Source organism: Lactuca virosa, chromosome 3, assembly GCF_052849685.1.
Source record: "Lactuca virosa cultivar CGN04683 chromosome 3, Lactuca_virosa_CGN04683_v6, whole genome shotgun sequence".
Taxonomy (NCBI): Eukaryota; Viridiplantae; Streptophyta; class Magnoliopsida; order Asterales; family Asteraceae; genus Lactuca; species Lactuca virosa.
In genome coordinates, this window is record NC_136428.1 from 116,170,240 (window position 1) to 116,191,419 (window position 21,180).

Consider the following 21,180-nt stretch of genomic DNA (forward strand, 5'->3'; position numbering starts at 1 on the left):
AATTTAAAACCTAACGAACTTAACTAGCTAGAATGCACCTAGGCAATGTACCTTGTCGAATTATAGAATAGTTTAGGTAAATCGGATGTCGATCACAGGGAACGATATTTAATTAATAAAATAACTACTAAAAACTAAACTAAGAAAAACAACTAAAATGGGGGGTTTTATCTAGATTTTACAAGTTCAGAAAAACTTAAATTAAAATAACAAACTAATTACTAAAGTAAACAACTAGAAAGACGATTTAAAACCACGAATAAAAGATACTCTCGTTTAGCTTCGAATCCCTCTTTTTTCCTATGGTTGATTTCAAGTCAATGGATTAATTCCATTAGTTACCAAATAAAAGTTACTAGTCATCATGGTCAGACTAACTAGCATAAGTCAATTTAACAACTTTAACCCAAATGATCATGCAAGTTAAGGATACTAAATTGATTTTAAAGGTAATTTGGACTCTGAATGATAGAATCTACAGACTACTATTCTATGGTCAAGTCTAGTAATCATGCAAATATTATGATCAAATATTGCTCTTTAACACAGTTAAGCAACTGACTTATCACCTACACTAGGATATGGTCAATCTCTAGCTCTAGCAATTTAATGGTCATAAACAACTAGGTAAATCAATTTTCATGCAATTAACTGCAATTTAACTACACAAAACTTGAGACGAGGCAATAAAGATAGAAACTTTAACAAGCTAGGTTTAGATTTATCAAACAATATTTAAAGCAAAAACCAACTTCATCAATCCATAAAACAAGAAATCAACACATAGTATTCAGGAGTTCATCTAATCTAAACGAAAGCAAGGGTTTTAGCCCATAAGCACAGCTGATGAACACATAAACAAAAGGTAAAATAATCTAAACATCATTAAACTAAGCAAACCAAATGTGTAGATGCGAATCCTTGCTCCAATCGACTTCCTAGCTTCAAAATCGACCCCAAAGGGTTCTTAGAAGGGTTTTTGTCGTAATACTTCTCCACAAAGTCACCTCCAAGTCCACCAATTCGTCCTAATGTTCGGATATATATATATATATATATATATATATATATATATATATATATATATATATATATATACTTGCCTAAAATCTGGCCACCACGTCGTGGTCCTCAAGTTTATCCCATATTCTCCAAGTCAGCGTCAAGAATCACGAAGATTCCATTCACCACGTCGTGGTGGGATCACCACGTCGTGGTTATCGAGAATCAACATTTTCACAAAACATGAAAGTTGCTGAAATTATGTCTAGTTTTCAGATCATTTTGAATCACATCAATCAGAGTTATGAGTCATGAGATATGGTCAAAATAATTATGAGGGGTCAAGTTGTTCAGCAACATCCTTCTTGTGTCTTCTTCTTGCCTAAGCTCTTCATTCATGCTTCCAGCTTCCATATTGCTTCCGAGAATGTCTTTTACACTAAATAACAAATATTAAACATCATAATTACCTTTTGTTCTATAATAAGCATAAATATAGCTAATAATATTAAGATATGATGTAAAATATATATGTAGATATGCACATATCACTTAACCTAATCTTACTCAAATTTAAAATTGTAAATTATAAAACATATCAAAATTCAGATGCCTTGACCTCTTTAGCTTTCCCGTGATAAACCTTACCATATTTAGGATCCATAACATTACTCGTTTCCTCCAATTTAAGCTTGTCCCCAAGCTCAAAATATGGGTAAGCTTCCATAAAAGTCTCCTGTTTCTCCTAAGTTGCATTATTCTCATCATCCTGAGTCCACTATACCAGTAATTTGGGCAAGCCTTCATACCACCTAGCACACAACACCTTAAAAGGAGTAAGCAGGGTTTTACCATCAACCAATGGGGCAAAATAGTAGTAACATCATGAAGTATTCCTTAGTGTGGTTTCAACAAAGAAACATAAAACACATTGTGAATTCTGCTTCCAGTGGGTAACGCTAACCGATAAGCTACAATTCCAATTTTTTGTAGAACCTTGAATGGCCCATTAAACCGGGGAGATAGTTTTGCGAACTTGGACGTGGCCACCGTCATTTATCGACATGGTTGAAGCTTCAGCCACACCCAATCTCCTTCCTTAAATTCTAACAAGCGGTGATGCTTGTCATAATTCAACTTCATGCGTTGTTGAGCCTCCACCAACCGTACCTTTGTTGTAGCTATAAACTTCATGCGTTGTTGAGCCTTAACCTCGGAGGGTCCCTCCTATAAACGTGCTTAAACGCTGTGGTTTTCAAGGTAGTATGGCAAGATGTGTTATAACAATATTCTGCCCATGGTAGCCATGTTAACCACTTTCTTGGTTTATCCCCCGTCAAATAGCATAATTACATTTTGATAGTGCGGTTAACAACTTCAATTTGGCCGTCGCTCTGGGGGTGATAGGCTATTGGGAAGGCTAATTTAGTTCTCGATAGGCGAAACAACTCCTTCCAAAATGCACTCTGAAACACTTTATCACGATCAAAGACGATTGTCTCGGGTGTTAGGTGCATTTTGTGCACCTTTTTGCACACCTTTTAGTCCCTTTTGTGCATTCATTTAGCATAGTTGTCTTTCATTTTTCTTGCATTTCATCAAAGTCATGTTAGTCTCTAGAACAACCTTATTTGCACGCTTTTATGGTCTTTTTGTTGGATTTGGTGTCTAAGCCCATAACTATTATTGGGATGTACTTGAACCGATTGTAGCGTGGTCCTTTTGGGTTGCCTTCACCAGTGCAATTTGATAGGATGGACTTTTGAGAATAAGGTTATTTATGGTTTATTAATATATTACAAGTATAATATATTAATATGAGATTATATAATTAATACTGATCAAGAATTAATTTGTAATTAATTTTGTGGTCAAAAGAGACTAATTAAATATATGGGGATTGATTATGTAAATCAATGATTCTTGTGGGGCAATGATCCATGATTATTTAGATGGGCTAATCCAATGAGACAGGGCCGACCCAATAGGGTGGGCAAGCTGGGCGACTGCCCCGGGCCTCATCAAATCTCGGGGCCCCGTAAATTCTGATTACTATATATATGTAGCTGAAATAAAATATAATATGCAAAATATAAACAAAAGTAATTTTGGTTGAGATGGTTAAAGTGCCTTCGTTGAATTATGTGAGGTCTTATGTTCGAACTTTTTGTGTTCATATATTTTGGCATTTTTATCAATTTACTTGTTAATATAATACAAGGCTAAAGGCCCAACATCGTTAGTTTTTTTTCTTCTTAAGAGATTATGTTGGCACCTTTCCAAGAGACGACATTTCAATTTTCAATAAGCAATTATGACTATTTTATGTTACTCATAATACACGGCTTCACATCAATTTTCAAGAAGGCAACCCATAAATGGGTGAGCAAGAAACCGAAAAACTGTCATATTATTTTCATGTTGTTCAAATTTGGCTTGCTCTCACCCTGATGGATTTTTTGACCATGTGGACGGTAATGCCCCTGGTTCCGTTTGGCTCCTGATATGCTTGTCTATCTCTATGATGTTTTATAGTTTTCTCCTGAGGTGGAAGTGTATACAAATTTTATCTTCATTTTGGGATCAGCTATACCGTAGCTATAGGATTTTTGGTCATTATGGACAATTTTACCCCTTCCTCTAGTTTTGCTCATGCTATGGTTTTTTGCCCTGTTGTCGGCATTTCTCATTGCTGTCAATTGGTAGTTGTTTTTGAGGTACCTTCTTTTTGGATTCTTTGTATTTATTATCAAGCTCGTATTTCTTGTTTTCCTCAGTTATTCCTTAGTGATGCTTCTTTTGATGTTGTTTTACAAGTTTTATGCCCTCTTTATATCTGTTCTAATTTTTTTTGATTATGAGTTATATATATTTTTTTCTGATTTTTGTATGGGTAAAATGAAAGAGAAGAAGTAAACAAAGAGATTAGAGGAGGGATAGTTGTAATGGTGATTGTGGGTCATATAATATTTGTGGTAAAAACCAAAAGTTTGATGGTAATGGTGATTATGGGTGTCATATATGAATTTTTTTGATATAAAGGATGAATAGATGTAGTTGAATATAATTTTTTTTATATATTGGTGTTTAAGCTTATGTGCTTTGATAATAAAAGAAAAAATGGGATTACTTGCTTATTGTTTTAAATTGTCATATTTTATTCCATCCACTTCGAACGTCCAAAATGGGGCCTCATTTTCGAATTTGCCATGGGCCCCAAATCGGCTTGGACCGGCCCTGCAATGAGATAATTCATGGATAGTCCATGGAGATTAAATCCATGGAGCATGAGAATGTGGAAAGTCATGGGTCATTAGGGTTTACAAAGTGTAACCCTTGCATGTGCAACACCATAAATAGAACCCTCATGAACCAAAATCGGTTACACCTTCTTTTTTAGCTAAGTAACTTATTCTCTTAAGTCACTTTTTGCATATTGGTGTTTGTGAACCATTAGAGGCATCACACTTGAGGTGCTCAAGCTTTCAAATGTCAAGAACTACTAGTCCTTCTAAAAGGTATGTCATCTAACTAGATGTATTATTCATTTGGCAATTTGTATGCTAATTAGGACAATGCTTTGGAAAAATTGAAAATATGTATGTATAATTAGAGAAAACATAGATCCAAAGCATTTAGGGTTGCATGTGAACCATATGAGTGTTATAGTGCTCAAAACCCTTCAGTGGTATCAGAGCCCAGGTTTGTTTTCTGTTATATTGTTGCATTGTGTTATTTTCAAAGCTGGAAAATCTGCCAATTTCGTTTCTGCATGCCCACCACGACGTGGCCATAATTACCATGACGTGGTGATGCATCTGTGTGCAAAATTTCGAGTTTTTGGCAATAATTGGATTAGGATCATTACCCCAAACCGTTTTTTGAACCATGAAATCTGTTTTTTGATATGGTAGTGATCATGCTTGTCCAATTAAAAGATAATTGTCATAATTTCAAGATTTTGTATTAGTTTATATGATTAGGCTAATTTCTTGAAGATTGTTGATATGAATTATCTTGTTCTTATGAGTTTAATTAGATCATGTATGAATTATTTGATTATTGTGTAAATTAAAATAATGATCTAAACGTCTTCAATGGACTCCATAACTTGTCATCAAGTTATGGAAAATGAAAAGTGTCTTCTTTAAAAAGTCATTAAACTCATAGGTTATGGAAATGAAAAGTTTTGAAGAGTTTCAAAACTTGCCCTCAAGTTTTGGAATTTGTAAAGTCACACTAATTATGAATACTTTAATTCCAAACCCTAGAGTTTTAAAAGTTAAAATTCAACCCTTATACTTTATAATATTATAAGTTTAATAATATATATATATATATATATATATATATATATATATGTGTGTGATAAGACAAGTCGGTCTTACCGTTAGTTGGTCTCATTCACGAAGCCGGTCTATAAGGGGGGTATAAGGTTACTGCCTATAAAATGGTAGTTTAATGGGTGTCCACTCTCACCCACCACTTCCTTGACTGGTGGAGGGTCGTTAGCCGAACAGGTAGGATAAGACATTAATTCTCCCTCGTTAAAAGTATAATGAAAAAATATAAAGTAACTAAACTTTTATTAAATTCCAAATCCTAGTTACTTTAGGAAAATGTGAAAATGGTGCTAATCCATGAAATTACACTTTGCACCTTGCTAAGTCGTTAGTGGAGCGTGTGTTGTTAACCGACACACTAATCTGGGACTGACAATGTGTGGCAAAGGGTAGCTTGATGTTAATCATAGATCAATGGAGCGTGTGTGGTTAACCGTCACATTGATTAGGTGATTTGTAACATTGAGTGTACCAAACTGATTTGCATGGTTATTCACACCTTGTTTGTGATCCTCGGCATCCCATTCACAAACTTGAAGGGCACAATCGAGATTTAAACATGACATTGAAAAGTTCAATGAATCTCAAAGGATCTAGGAATTTCAATCCAAATAAAACTTAATAATCTATTTCGTTTTTCATGGTGGAAATTGGTAAATCGTCATTTACCTACCTTCAAATATTTTACAATTGGATTACGACATCCCTTTTCGCAATTGTAGAATATTGTGTTGGGTCCTAGCCTTAATATTTCATTTGGGTGTAATATTAAGGATTATCATCTAACCTAAACTTTGTTCTTCTTCTTTTTCAGATGTCTGTCCCAAACAATGCTTCCAACCCAATCCCTTCAGGCTCTTTCTCCCTCATGAACCTATGTGGGAGGGTCATTTTCGATGGCTCGAACTTCAATAACTGGATTCGAAACATCCGAATGGTTATTCGCTATGAGGACAAAGAATATGTACTAGATAAAGAGCTCAAAGAGATTGAATTACACCACTGTTACTCCCCAAAAAAATCGTTGAACACAATACTCATGAGAGGGATGCGACAAAGGTGTCGTGTCTAATGATTGCTACCATGATTGCTCAGCTGCAGAAGTCCTATGAGGACTACTATCTTTTTGAAATGTATCAAGGATTTGATGGAAAGATACCATCAAAGTGCTCGGGAGGAGAGGTAAGAGATCATTGCCTCCATGATCATAACCAAAATGAAGGATGGTGAACCCATCACGGACCACTTGCAGAAGATGCAGAGATTCATGGACTGCTTGCTTAAATTGAATGTCAATTTTGATGAAGAGTTGGCCATAGATATTATTCTACACTCTTTACCTTCTTGTTATGATCAGTTTCGTATGACCTATCATATGAACAAGGAGGAGGTCACTCTTAGCAAGCTTCAAGGCCTTCTTAGGACTACATAAAGCAACCTGAAAGGCAAGTCGGTTGTGTCTACTCCTAATACTACTTCTGCCCCTGTTCTGGCAATCGGACATGGGAAGGGAAAGAAGAGGAAGACTCCCTACAAGATCCGCAAGGGAAAGTCTCTTGATGGATCCTCTTCAAGTAGGACCAAAGCTGGTTCTGCTAATCCCTCTTCCAATCCGAAGGAAGCGGAGTGCTTCCACTGTCTTGAAAAAGGGCACTAGAAACGAAGCTGCCCCAAGTACTTGCAGGACATAAAGGATGGCAAGATCAAGCCCTCCTTTGGAGGTATTTACACTATTCAATCTAATAACTCATCACATGCTAATTCGTGGGTCCTTGATACAGGTTGTAGTATTCACATTTGTTTTGATTTGCAGGGACTAAAAAGAAGTAGGGATGTGGAGCACGAGAAGATAAATTTAATCATGGGAAATAGGAAAGTGTCTCATGTGACCAAGATTGGAGTTTATTCTTTATTGCTTAGTAATGGTTTGAATTTAGATTTGAATAACTGTTGTTACTCAGCCGATATGGTGAAAAATGTTATTTCCTATCACAGTTTGTATAAACAAGGTTTTACCTTTTCCTTTAATAATGAAAATGGTGGTATTTATGCTTATTGTAATGGTGTATTTTATTTTGAAGCATTACCTTGCAATGGTATATATGAAACTGTGATGGTTGTAGATAACTTAGGAAATAATGTGTTGAATATTGATTCTTCCAATGATTTAGATAGGGCATGCTTGTGGCATTGTCGTCTTGGACATGTCAACAAGAAGCGCATAGCCCAACTCCAAAAGGATGGAGTTTTGGAGTCATTCGACTTAAAGTCGGATGATACTTGCGAATCTTGTTTACTTGGAAAGATGACCAAGTCACCCTTCACTGGTACTTGTGAAAGGGGTGAAGGTCTGTTGGATCTCATACACACTGATGTGTGTGGACCATTCAGAACTGCCACAAGGGTTGCTAACCGCTTATATGTGACTTTTACTGATGATTATAGTAGATATGGGTATATTTACTTAATCAAGCATAAGTCGAAAACTTTTGAAAAGTTCAAGGAGTTTAAGCAAGAAGTGGAGAATCAATTGGGCAGGAAGATAAAGATGCTACGATCCGATCGTGGAGGAGAGTATCTTAGTATCGAGTTCCTTGACTATCTTAAGGAATGTGGAATTGTTTCACAATTGACACCACTTAGGACACCACAACTTAATGGTGTGGCTAAGAGGCACAATAGAACCTTGCTAGACATGGTTCGTTCCATGATGAGTCGAGCTGTGTTACCTATCTCATTCTGGGGGTATGCCTTAGAGATTGCTACCCATATCCTTAATCTAGTCCCTACCAAAAAGGTTTCCAAAACACCTCACGATATGTGGACAGGGAAAGTTCCCACATTAGACCACATCAAAGTTTGGGGTTGCGAGGCTTTCGTGAGAAAAGAAACTCACGACGAGCTCGAACCTCGGAGTGAGCGATGTATTTTCATTGGCTACCCACAGAAATCCTTTGGATATCTCTTCTACAGACCGAGTGAAAATCTTGTCTTCATTGCGAGGAGAGGAGTCTTTCGTGAGAGAGAACTCATATGACAAGGGGACAGTAGGAGGCAAATTGACCTTGAAGAGCTTCAAGAGTCAAGCGGTGAAGGAACCTCAAACACTAGCAATCAACCTGAGGAGGAAACTCCAGTTGTTCCAAATGACGAGTCCTTACCTCTGAGGCGTTCCAGTAGACTTAGAAATACACCTGAGTTTTATGGTTTCCATATTATTACTGAAGGTGATACATTTCTCAGTGATAGCACACTGGTAAATTTGGACGAACCTAACAACTACAAGGAAGCCATGGCAGGCCCCGAGTCTGCAAAATGGAAAGAGGCTATGGACAGCGAGATTCAGTCCATATATGACAATCAAGTTTGGAACTTGGTTGACAATGTACCAGGTCGTAAGACAGTCGGGTGCAAATGGATCTTCAAGAAGAAGACTGACATGGATCGGAAAGTACACACATATAAGGCGCGACTGGTTGCGAAGGGCTTTACTCAAACTCCGGGAGCTGACTATGATGAGACCTTCTCACCAGCAGCGAAGATTAAATCTATAAGGGTTATGTTAGACATAGCCGCATTTCATGACTATGAAATATGGCAAATGGATGTCAAAACTGATTTCTTTAATGGAAAGTTGGCTGAAGATGTTTACATGTGTCAGCCAAAGGGTTTTGTCAATGCAAAGTACCCTAATAGAGTGTGTAAGCTTGAGAAATCCATTTATGAATTAAAAAAAGCATCTCGCAGATGGAATCTTTGTTTCGATGAGAAAGTCAAAGAGTTTGGATTTTCGAGAAGCGAGGATGAGTATTGTGTATATGTCAAAGCTAGTGGGAGTATAGTGAGCTTTCTGGTATTGTATGTAGATGACATACTGCTCATAGGAAACGACATCCCAACCTTGCAGGAGGTTAAGTCCTGGCTTGGGAAGTGTTTCGCTATGAAGGACCTCAGAGAAGCTGCTTATATCCTAGGGATAAGGATATTGAGAGACAGGAGTAAAAGGCTAATAGGACTTAGTCAAAGTACCTACTTGGACAAGGTGTTGAAGCGTTTCAACATGAAGAACTCCAAGAAAGGTGACTTATATATCCAAGGCAATGCCAAACTGAGTAAGACTCAAAGTCCGAGTACAGAGGCTAAGATAGCAGAGATGAGTCGAATACCATATGCTTCCGCACTTGGGTCGATTATGTATGCTATGACTTGTACTCGCCCTGATGTGACCATTGCTTTGAGCATGGTCAGCAGATATCAAGGGAATCCTGGTAAAGCTCATTGGGTTGCAGTTAAGAACATTCTTAAGTACCTACGAAAGACTAAGGATTGGGTCCTTACCCTCGGTGGGAGTGATGACTTGAGAGTGACAGGGTATAGCGATGCCAGCTTTCAGAACGGCAGAGATAATTTCCGCTCTCAGTCGGGTTAGGTCTTTACCCTGAATGGAGGAGCAGTAACATGGAAAAGTTTCAAGCAGGAGACTGTAGTTGATTCAACGTGTGAATCAGAGTACATAGCAGCAAGCGAAGCATCGAAGGAGGCGATATGGTTGAAAAACTTCATCGGAGACCTTGGAGTCATTCCATCCATAAATGAGCATATGGAGATTTTCTGCGTTAATGAAGGGGCGGTTTCCTTAACCAAGGAACCGAGAGATCATAACTATAAATGGGATGTACTTGACCCGATTGTAGCATGGTCCTTTTGGGTTACCTTCACCGGTGCAATTTGATAGGATGAATTTTGAGAATAAGGCTATTTGTGATTTATTAATATATTATAAGTATAATATATTAATTGAGAAATGATATTATTTAATTAGTATTGATCAATAATTAACTTGGAATCAATTTAGTGATCAAAAGAGACTAATTAAATATATGGGGACTGATTAAGTAAATCAATGATTCTTATAGTGTGGGCCAATGATCCATGGTTAATTAGGATGGGCTAAACCAATGTGATAGTCCATGAATAGTACATGGAGGTTTAACCCATGGAGCCTAAGTAATATGAAAGGTTATGGTGCATTAAGGTTTTCAAGGATGAAACCCTAGCCTTTGTAACACTATAAAAGCAACCCCTTATAGCCAAAATCTGTTACACCATTCATTCTAAGAGAGTGATATTGATTTTGTGCTAACTAGCTTATTCTCTCAAGTCTCCTCTTGCAGTTGGTGTTTGTGACACATTATAGGCATCACACTTGAGGTGCTAAAGCTTTCTAAGGCCAAGAAATACTACTACATCAAGAGGTATTCATCTAACTATGAGCTTTGTATTGTATATCCTCCATTGTATTCTAGTTAGGATGTATGCTTTGGAAATTGAAAATGCATGTATAATTAGAGAAAACATAGATCCAAAGCATCTAGGGTTGCATGTGCACCATAAGAGTGTTATAGTGCTTAAAACCCAACAATATCACAGAAATAACTATCATACTACATAACACATATCTAAACATATATGGATGATGTGGACTCCCTACAGGGTCTTACTCAAGGATGTCGTGGGCTTCCCCCAGGGTCTTAGACCTTTGTGTCATTGGCTCCCCCACATAGTCTTAACTACTTGCCATGGGCTCCCCCACATGGTCTTTACCTGGAATGCCAAGGGATCCCCCACATGGTCTTATATCCAACTGCCACGGGCTCCCCCTGGGGTCTTCACATACACACACACACACACACACACACAGCCGCCCTTGCGGCGGCAGGCGGTGGTCGGAGGTGATAGCCACCACCTCACGGTGGTGGTGGTGGTTCTGTTTTGATTTCCGGTCATGCAACACATACACCAGCACACACACGCATCCTTGCACGAGATATGTGTTGGATTAGTGTCTAAGCCCATAACTATAATTGGTATGTACTTGACCCGATTTGGCATGGTCCATTTGGGTTGCATTGCATCGGAACAATTTGGATAGACTTTTGTGAGAAAAGGATATTTATGATTTGTTAATATATTATAAGTTCTAATATATTAAGATGAAATCATATTATTTAATTAGTATTGATCAAGAATTAATTTGGAATTAATTTTGTGATCAAAAGGAGACTAATTAAATATATGGGGATTGATTGTGTAAATCATTCATTCTTATATATGTGGGCTTATGATCCATAGTCCTTCATGTTGGGCTAAACCCATGGAGTAACCCATGGATACTCCATGGAGGTTTTAACCCATGGAGCATGAATAATATGAAAAGACATGAGTTACATGGTGTAACCGTAATAGCCACAATATATAAGGACCCCATGGCTCAAGAAATTGGCACTAAGGTGTGTACACATGAGGGCTAGCCGATTTGAGCATAAGAACCTTTTCTCCCAAGTTATTCCAAGATGTTGGTGATGTTGTGTGAACCATTTGAGGTGTCACACTTGAGGCACTAGGCTCTTAAGCTCCATGGAATCAAGCTACAACAAAAGGTATGTCATTCTATTAGATTCTTGTAGTATAGTTGCTTCATATTATGCTAGTTAGGATGAAACCTTAGAATATCAAATATTTGCATGTATAATAGAGAAAACATAGATCCAAGGTTTATAAGGTTGCATGTACACCATAGGAGTGTTAGAATGCTCAAAACCCATCAATATTGACACAACCACCCACCTGGTGGCGTACAACGAACGACAGCAACAACGACGTTACAGCCGGCGGTAGCGGCAGCGGACGAATATAGCACCGAAGAACGATGACGAACAGAAGAAGAAGGGGTGGGCGACTCCCACCGGGAACAGCAGCAACGACACCCGTAGATGGCTTCTTCCGATCGACTGCTACCATAACGCCCCCAAGGCGGTCTTCGTCTTCAACTGCGGTGGGTGCGGCAGAGGAAATGGTGGTCGCGCCTCCACCGCAAAACGACCATAGTGTCCATGGCTCCCGGTTCTTTCGATCTTCACGATGGCTGCAACTCCATCCCCGACTTCACCGATGACAAAAGCGACTACAGTGGTGCTCGGCCGTCCATGCGAGGCTAGGTGATGGCGGCGAGCTCAACATGCGGCGATGTCGGCTGAAGAGAAGGTGGAGGCTACCAAGTTTAGGTTTAGGGTTAGGGTTTGAGAAGGTGACGAGTTTATATGCTCCCGTCCAAAAAATCAAACTTCAGCCATATTAACATTTTCAGTCCCTCATCCTCTCATTCTTTTCAAATAAGGTCCATAAATTACCATTCAACCCCTTAACCTCCAAAATCTATTCAATATAAGTCCAAATGATACCAAACACCCCTGACTTCTGAAAATCTTTACCAAATAAATCCCGGAATTACACTTTAACCCCCGAAAGTCCAAATTATATAATTTGGCTCCCCGAAACCAACACCCCGCTAAATATTATGGATTGTAGGGCTACTATAAAATAATATAAAATATAAATTTACATCTTGGGGTTTCGGGCTTATTATTTAAATACTCTATTTCAAACGGAATGTTACATATTTATTACTTCTTTTGATGGTCTCAATGATTAGTAACTATTGATTACTGAATTTTCAAAAATAGATATCATTTCATCAAATAGAATAAATATACATACAATGATGGGCTGTATAATAAAAGGTGACGTATACATGAGCCTATACTAGTATCAGGGGTATGGTTATCATGTTCAAACTGGACCAAAACTTATGAAATAAAGACTATAGAAGCTCTTTGGTGAAGATATCGACATACTATAACGTAGATGGAACATGTAGAACCCTTACCCTCCTAAAGCGACTTGACCTCACGTGAAGTGTTTATCAATCTTAACATGTCAGGTTCAATGATGCAGGATCGGGCTTCAGACATGTAAACTACACTAACATTGTCACGATAAAAAGTGGTTTCTTTGGTGGGCGAAGTGTGGAGTTGGAGCAACCAACATCTCTCAGCTGCAACATTGGTGTTGCGTGGATATTTAGCCTCATCATTGGATGTGGAAATCATTCCCTAACACTTGACTCATTTCTTGTTTATCAAGAAGAAGCTTGAAACGTGCTTATAAAAATTTGGAAGAGAGGTTCAATGTTGAATAAGTGTTGCACGGTACACTTATTTGGAGGATAACTCTTTGATCATATATGTAACATTGTTTATCTCGGGTATTATGGCATCAATGTTATCAAGTAGGTCCTTGTCAATTTTAATACAGGTACAATATGCACTATTAGTGAAATTTCCAATGCTAATGTTGCGGAGTTCATTGTCGGGTTGAATGATCTTCATGTCTTTATCTTCACAGAATAATGTTTCAGATTTATCCGAACTTTACTGGCCGCAATACGTTTGAAAATCATTTGGAGTAGGATTTGGGAAACGTCCCATAGATCCAAAGCTTTAAGAGTCGGTTTTCTTCCATTTGGGTTCATCACAGTTCATGTTAGTTCATGTTAGGGGGGCATCACATAAGGTATTGATGTTATTAATCACAAAAATCTAGTAGAGTTAGTATAGAACATCACATACCAATCATCATAATTTAGGTGATCAATGTCAAAATGAGAGGGCGTAGGCTTTTATGTTAGCAAGGCCACATGGTTTTTCTAAAGAAAGAGATCCGTCATTGTCCCCGTCCATTACTAGGGTTTAAAGGAGATTCTCTAATAATCAATTTCCCTTAATGGATATTTTCACATTAAACATAATAAATACAAATACAATGATTATACAATAAAATGCCCATTTATGAGTATATGCTTAATTTTAATCAGGGCATGCTCAACCAATTTGGGGGCTCTAAGCGAACCAAAATGAGAGGGCGTAGGATTTTACGTCAAAATGAGAAGGCGTAGGCTTTTATGTTAGTAAGGCCACATGGTTTTTCTAAAGAAAGAGATTCGTCATTGTCCCCGGCCATTACTAGGGTTTAAAGGAGATTCTATAACAATCAATTTCCCTTAATGGATATTTTCACATTAAACATAATAAATACAAATACAGTGATTATACAATAAAATGCCCATTTATGAGTATATGCTTAATTTTAATCAGGGCATGCTCAACCAGTTTGGGGGCTCTAAGCGAACCAAAACATTGGGGCCCTTTGACATTTACTATACTTAATGTTATAAACCCTCCTCATTTATCCGGACTTGGGACCGACAATAATAAACTAAAAAGTTTACAAATGGTGGAATTAATTTTTTTTATGTATATGTTTTTTGTGAATATATTTTAAGACATGACGTTAATTTTTTTAGCCTTTTTAGATGCAAATTCTTTAATGAAATTTTCATAATCAATTTCTTTTACTAAATGTTTTTCAATTGACAAAATAGCTAATTCATTTAATCTTTCTTGTGACATTGTAGATCTTAAATAATTTTTTAACAATTTTAATTTATAAAAACTTCTTTCTGTAGAGGCAACGATTACGGGAATAGTTAACATAATCCTATAAGCAATATATGCATTTGGAAAAGAACTAAACTTTTTAATGTAATTAAGTATATTAATAATTGTATTATGTTCTAAATGTACAACATGTCTTAAAAGTTTTAGTTCATGAAATAAATCTAAACCATCAATATCTAAGCTATCATCATGCTTTAAAGATTTTTCAAGATTTAAACAATGTTCTTTTAAAGTATTTTCATCACATGATTTTAATTTTTCTATACTAAATAGAAAACCAAAAATATTTTTGAACTCGTTAAATTGCTCAAAAATCTACTTTTAAGCGAAGTAATGACTTTATTTACCATATATAAAAAGTAATCAGTTTTAAATAACTGAAGAGGAGTTTTAATAGTTTCATTAGCAACATTTTCATCATATCGTCTATTTCTTTGGATGATTCGTTTTTCATAAAATTCAGGTTTTACGTTCATTTCTAAAGCCAATTCTTTTCCAAAATCTAAAAACTTTTCAAATCCGTTTTCTCTATATTCTTCAAAGAAACACAAAAGTCCATTTAGTTAATCTATAGCATCATCGATACACATATAATTTGATTGCAAGCTTTTACTAACAGTATTAATAGCAAACAAAACATCATACCAAATAATCATTCCTAATAAAAATTCATAGTTTTCAAGTTCATATGTAGCTAAACATTTAGTCTCACTTTTAATTTTTGGATCTCCATAATTTTTGGATTATTGTAAAATTGCATTTGTTAATTGTGGTGCTTGAAATCTAATTGCTTTTACACTTTCTATTCTACTTTCCCAACGAGTTTGCGATAATGATTTAAGTGTTAGGTTTGATATATTATCTTGTAATATTTTCCACCTTTGAGTTGATGAAGCAAATATCGAATATATACGTTGTATAACTCTAAAAAATTCACTAGCTTTATCACACGAATTAGCCATATCACAAATTACTAAATTTAAGCTATGACAACCACAAGGAGTCACTACTAGAAAAACAGCCTTTTACGACGCGCAATGCGTGTCGTAAAATGCTCAGACGACACGCAAATGCGTGTCAAGGAAGGCCCTGTCATAAAGGAAGACGACGCGCATTTGCGTGTCGTAACCTTACGACGCACATTTACGACGTGCGTCTACGACGCGTTATGCGTGTCAAGGAAGACCCTGTCATAAAGAAGAGGACACGCATTCGTGTGTCGTAAAACGATGCACATTTACGACTTGCATTGCATATCATTAAAGCCCATGTCATAAAGAAAGACGACACATATTTTTGCGTGTCATAAAGTTTAAATGTTTTAAAATATATATATATATATAGTTTTTGTAAATTTACTAATTTTCAAATTACATCACACATTTAATGTCTCATAATATAAAATAAAATTTCATACACAAAAAATAAAATAAATTGCACAAATTTTAATATGTCATACAAATAATCATTTAAATGTTAAACGAAAATAATACATTGCTAACATGGGTTATACATTCCTATAAAACTAACAACCCTCGGTGACCTTGATCTAGATCGAGGTCGACTTGGATCGATGGCGACGATTGGATTTTAGATACACGACATGATTACTGACCTAAGACCTTGTGCAACAAGTGCATCCCATGCCCTATTTCCAGCAACCACCACATGTTTTAGTGTCTCAAGGGCTAGTATACTTCCTCCTTGCCTTCCAATAGCTTTCATTAACAATGGAACCACCTGTAATTTATTAAAAAAAACTAGGTCAAAACTGAAAACTAAGTATGCCCTTGCTCCTTTTTTTCCCCTTAACATAGGTAAATAATGATGTCTATCTGGATAAAGCTTGTTCCTTTTCTAGATTGTAAGAGGATTTTGATTGAGTCATTAAGTCCATTAAGCCAAAATGAAACAGATACTAACAGTTTTAATGAAGTACATGACCAAAACCAAAATGATCATAAAATATAAATAAATAAAAAAGAGAGAGACCCAACTTCAAAACAATTTTATTATCTAATAACCTTTATACACTTGGCCTAAAGATGCTGCAGCCATAGGTTTTGGGCTGATGTCTGATTTTTTTTTTTGAAATGGGAACACCCAACTGGGATTCAATAGAACAAATAGCAACCTTGGTTGAAAATGGAGGTTGATGTCACTTGTACAACATCAGATTCCACCCTATTCAAATATGATTATATTCCATTCACAAGATTTCGTTCCAGCCATTCCACCCATGTTCACATGATTGCATTCAAACCATATTCAACAGCCAATTACAAACCCTGTTATATAATTCCATTCCAACCAAACCTTATCATCCAGGAAGATATGTTAAATGGGACAACATTAAAAGGGAGATGTTGAAAGATCTAAACATCGTAAGATAATTGCCATTTGTTCCTTATGACTTGTATCGGGAGTACATTCAAGTATTATTGAAAAGTATTTAGCCTCTTTTACTTTTTTAATAGTTTTACTTTTAACTTCTTCTCCTAATAAACTAATAAGATCATTTTGCATATTGTGTCCAAGATAATGATTATGAATTTCTTTGTCATTAATTATCCTAATATGTTCTTGCATAATAAGATCAAATTCCGCAATCATTTCAGTTATAGTTAAAAAAATTATCATTATTTTCTCATAAATCTTTTCATTTGTTCCACGAAATGCTAAATTATTTTTTCCTAAAGTGTTTACTACAACAATGATTCTTATTAACACATTTTTCCAATGTTCTTTTTCTTTATTTATTTGTTCTTGGATTTGCATGTCAATTGTTTTATTATTTGCTAATCTAGTTTCTAAGTCAATCCATGATGTCATATTAAGAATGTGTTCGTTACTTCCTTCATGTCTTTTTAGTATACAAGAAATATTGTTCCAATCATTGTTACCTTTATGTGCTAATGAAAATGTAGATGTATTCACATTAAATAATTTACAACAAAAACAAAAAACTCTATCTACCTCTATGGAATAAACCAACCATGTACGTTCGTATTTTTCTCCATTTGGTATTTTTTGCATATAAAGAGATGTACTAAAACTCCTTAAATGTTGATCTGTTGGAAATTTAAAATCATAAATCTTAATAAGACCTTTTTCTATGATTAAATCTCTTAGATTAGTACTAATATTATTCATCTACTTGGATCATATATGTTTAAAGACATGTTATCATTTTCACTATTAGTTTGTTCGTTATCAATTTCAATATTAGTTTGTTGTTATCATTTTCACTATTAGTTTATTTGTTATCAATTTCAATATTAGTTTGTTCATTATCATTTTCAATATTAGTTGGTTCATGATCATTATTATCAACATTAGTTTGTTCTTGTTCATTATCAACATTAGTTTGTTCTTGTTCATTATCAACATTTTTGTTTGTAGTTAAATATTTTAAAAACAACCCTTTTTGTTTATCTATAAAAGCTTCTTCTTGCATTTTTTGTTTCCTTTTTGAAGCACTTGATTCGTATTTTCTCTTTGACATGATTATTAATTATTTGATTAATAATAATTATAAGTATAGAAGATATGGACTAGGATTATACCGCCCCTGAGATAATGGAAAACACAAAAACAATGGAATCTGCCAATCTGGAATCAGTGAACAATGGAATCTGCTAATCTGGAATCAAAAATCAGAAAATTGAAAAGATTAACAACTTTGATCATTCATGCCATTTGGATAAAACCAAAAACAATTAAAATACAGATTACATAACTTAATAATAAAACATTGTGTTTTAATCGGAAGACATTATATAACATGATGTCAAACAAGAATCTCGTTCAAAACAAAACCAAATTATGAGGCCAAACCACAAAATTCAAATCAAATCTCGCCTGTTTGATCAAAAAAGCAGTGATTAAGATTACAACTGGTTACAAAAGTCGTGTCCCCTTTCTAAGCAAACCGCAATTCAACAGAATGAGAAGTTCTATCGTTCTATGGGTACATTCCATCAGAATTCACATAATTGAAAAGATCAAAAGATTAACCCTAATCGGCTATTAACCCCAATTAGATAATCAAATGATAGAAAAATCAAAAGTGAAAAGTGAAAACACAAGTACATTACCGTTTCAATGACAACAGAATAGCAGATCATCAAATCAATGATTTTTGAGCAATGGAGAAACCGAGAATGAATAAGGAAGAAGAAGAACTGAAGTCTGAAGAACAGCAATGATTCAGTCTTTTAGTGTGGAAGAATTGAGATTGGAGAAGGCCTACAATCGAGAACCAGAGTCCGAGAATGGAGAAAAGGAAGAACTGAAGTTTAATCGTCGTCACTCACTCGCTTGTGCCTTGTAGTTGAAAGAGTCGATATCGCTTTTGATTTTTTGGGGAGTCAAACGTGATTTTTATGGGGCCCTTTACAATTGGGGCCCTAAGCCCTACCTTTACTAACTTGAACCCTCAATCTTAAAAATAAAAGGCAACATTAGATACTATTGGACTATTGGACTATAATCCAGGTTAATATTTGTATAATTAATACTAAAAACATTTCTAACCTAACAATTAAAGTTATAATCAACTAAAGTGTATTCACATTTTTCATAAAGAAGATAAAAAGAAGAAAAAAATATATATTTTTTAAGTGACAAACGTATATAAAACCAAGGACCGCAAGCTTTTTGTATTGTGCTTTCTCCGTCTGCGCAACCATCATCCTTACAAAATGACAAAACGATCTAAAGACCGCCCACTCATCTCTCGTCAATGGAGTCAACACCCCTCAAGCTCCTCCTCTTCCTCACTCTCTTCCACCACCTACAACCACACTCGTCGGCGTCAACACTCCCCAAAGAAGCTCTCCCCACAAAATCCGGCTACCTTCCGGTCAATTCCACCACCGGGTCCGCCATATTCTATGCCTTCTATGAAGCCCAGAATTCTAGCACTGCTTCTCTTTCTGAAACCCCACTTGTCATTTGGCTTCAAGGAGGACCAGGTTGCTCTTCCATGATCGGAAACTTCTACGAACTCGGTCCATGGCGGGTGACAGCTTCTGTCAAGCAACACCTTACGCTCGAACCTAATCCAGGGTCTTGGAACCGGATATTCGGCCTTCTTTTCCTCGATAATCCGATTGGAACTGGTTTTAGTATCGCTTCAACATCCGAAGAAATCCCAAGAGACCAACACGCTGTAGCAAGACATCTATTCATCGCCATCAGAAAGTTTATCGCTTTAGACCCGTTGTTTAAATCTCGTCCAATCTACATTACAGGTGAGAGTTACTCTGGAAAATATGTCCCATCAATTGGGTATTACATTCTCAAAAACAATCCCCTGTTACCCGCTTCTAAACGGATTAATTTGTACGGATTGGCCATCGGAAATGGATTAACTCATCCGGAAACCCAAGTAGCCACTCACGCTCTCCATAATTACAATCTTGGGTTGATCAATGAGAAACAGAAAACCCAAATGGAGAAACTGCAAATTAAAGCTATCGAGCTAACAAAAGCTGGTAATTGGAGCGATGCTACAGATGCAAGAAACACTGTGTTGGGATTTCTGGAAAGCATTACAGGTCTAGCTACTTTGTATGACTTCAGGAGACAGAGTCCTTATCGTTCTGATTGGGTAGAAGAGTTCTTGAAGAACCCAGAAGTTAAAAAGGCATTAGGAGTGAATGAATCGATGGTTTTTGAGGAATGTAGTGATGTGGTTGGAGCAGCGTTGCATGAAGATGTGATGAAGAGTGTGAAGTACATGGTGGAGTTTGTTGTTAAGAACACTAAGTTATTGTTGTATCAAGGGCAGTGTGATTTGAGAGATGGGGTTGTGTCTGTCGAGTCTTGGGTGAAGAAGATGAAGTGGGAAGGGATTGGGAAGTTTTTGGATGCAGAAAAAGATGTATGGAGAGTGAATGGTGTTGTTGCAGGGTATGTCCAGAAATGGGATAATTTGAGCCATGTGGTGGTGTTGGGGGCTGGCCATTTTGTGCCAACTGATCAAGATGTGAATTCTCAGACCATGATTGAGGATTGGGTTCTTGATAGAGGTTCTTTTGCTGTCAAGAAGGCTCAAAAGCTTTCCGTTGATTTTTGATCATTAAAAGTTATTGTTGTTGTAAAAAAGAAAACTTTGGAATAACGCTCGTGACTCTGATCTATATACTTGAGTCTTGTATGATGCTTGCTTACTAGCTATCACATGTTTTGATCTTTAGAACTGTTACAGTTGTTTTCCTTTTCCAATAAATTAAGTTGTGTATCAGTTAAGTGGTTGAGTTAAGTGGTTGAACGGGTAATGATGTCTATTTTGTTTGTTTGTATGGTTTTTTTTTTTTTTTTTTGGGATTAAATAAACTGGCTGAACAAAACTACATGATCATCTTGCCCTTATGTTCAGAAAAACCAATTACAATATTCACCACTTAAACACAACTCCACTAATTAAATGCGAGACAAGTTGTAAGGAAAAAAAGAAAGCAAAAAGGTAAAAG

At 36.2% G+C, this 21,180-nt stretch overlaps 1 protein-coding gene across 1 annotated transcript; it reads left to right on the top strand.

The window, feature by feature from the left end:
* Positions 1-19,382: 19,382 nt before the first annotated feature.
* On the top strand, positions 19,383-20,964 carry LOC145166436 (serine carboxypeptidase-like 50). The gene has a single exon (XM_079085410.1). It carries the CDS (start codon positions 19,446-19,448, stop codon positions 20,781-20,783), a length of 1,338 nt encoding a protein of 445 aa, XP_078941536.1. The 5' UTR covers positions 19,383-19,445; the 3' UTR covers positions 20,784-20,964.
* The last annotated feature ends 216 nt before the right edge of the window (positions 20,965-21,180 follow it).

Coding starts and splice junctions, on each gene's coding strand:
- LOC145166436 (XM_079085410.1), top strand. CDS start 19,446: ATGGAGTCAACACCCCTCAAGCTCCTCCTCTTCCTCACTCTCTTCCAC.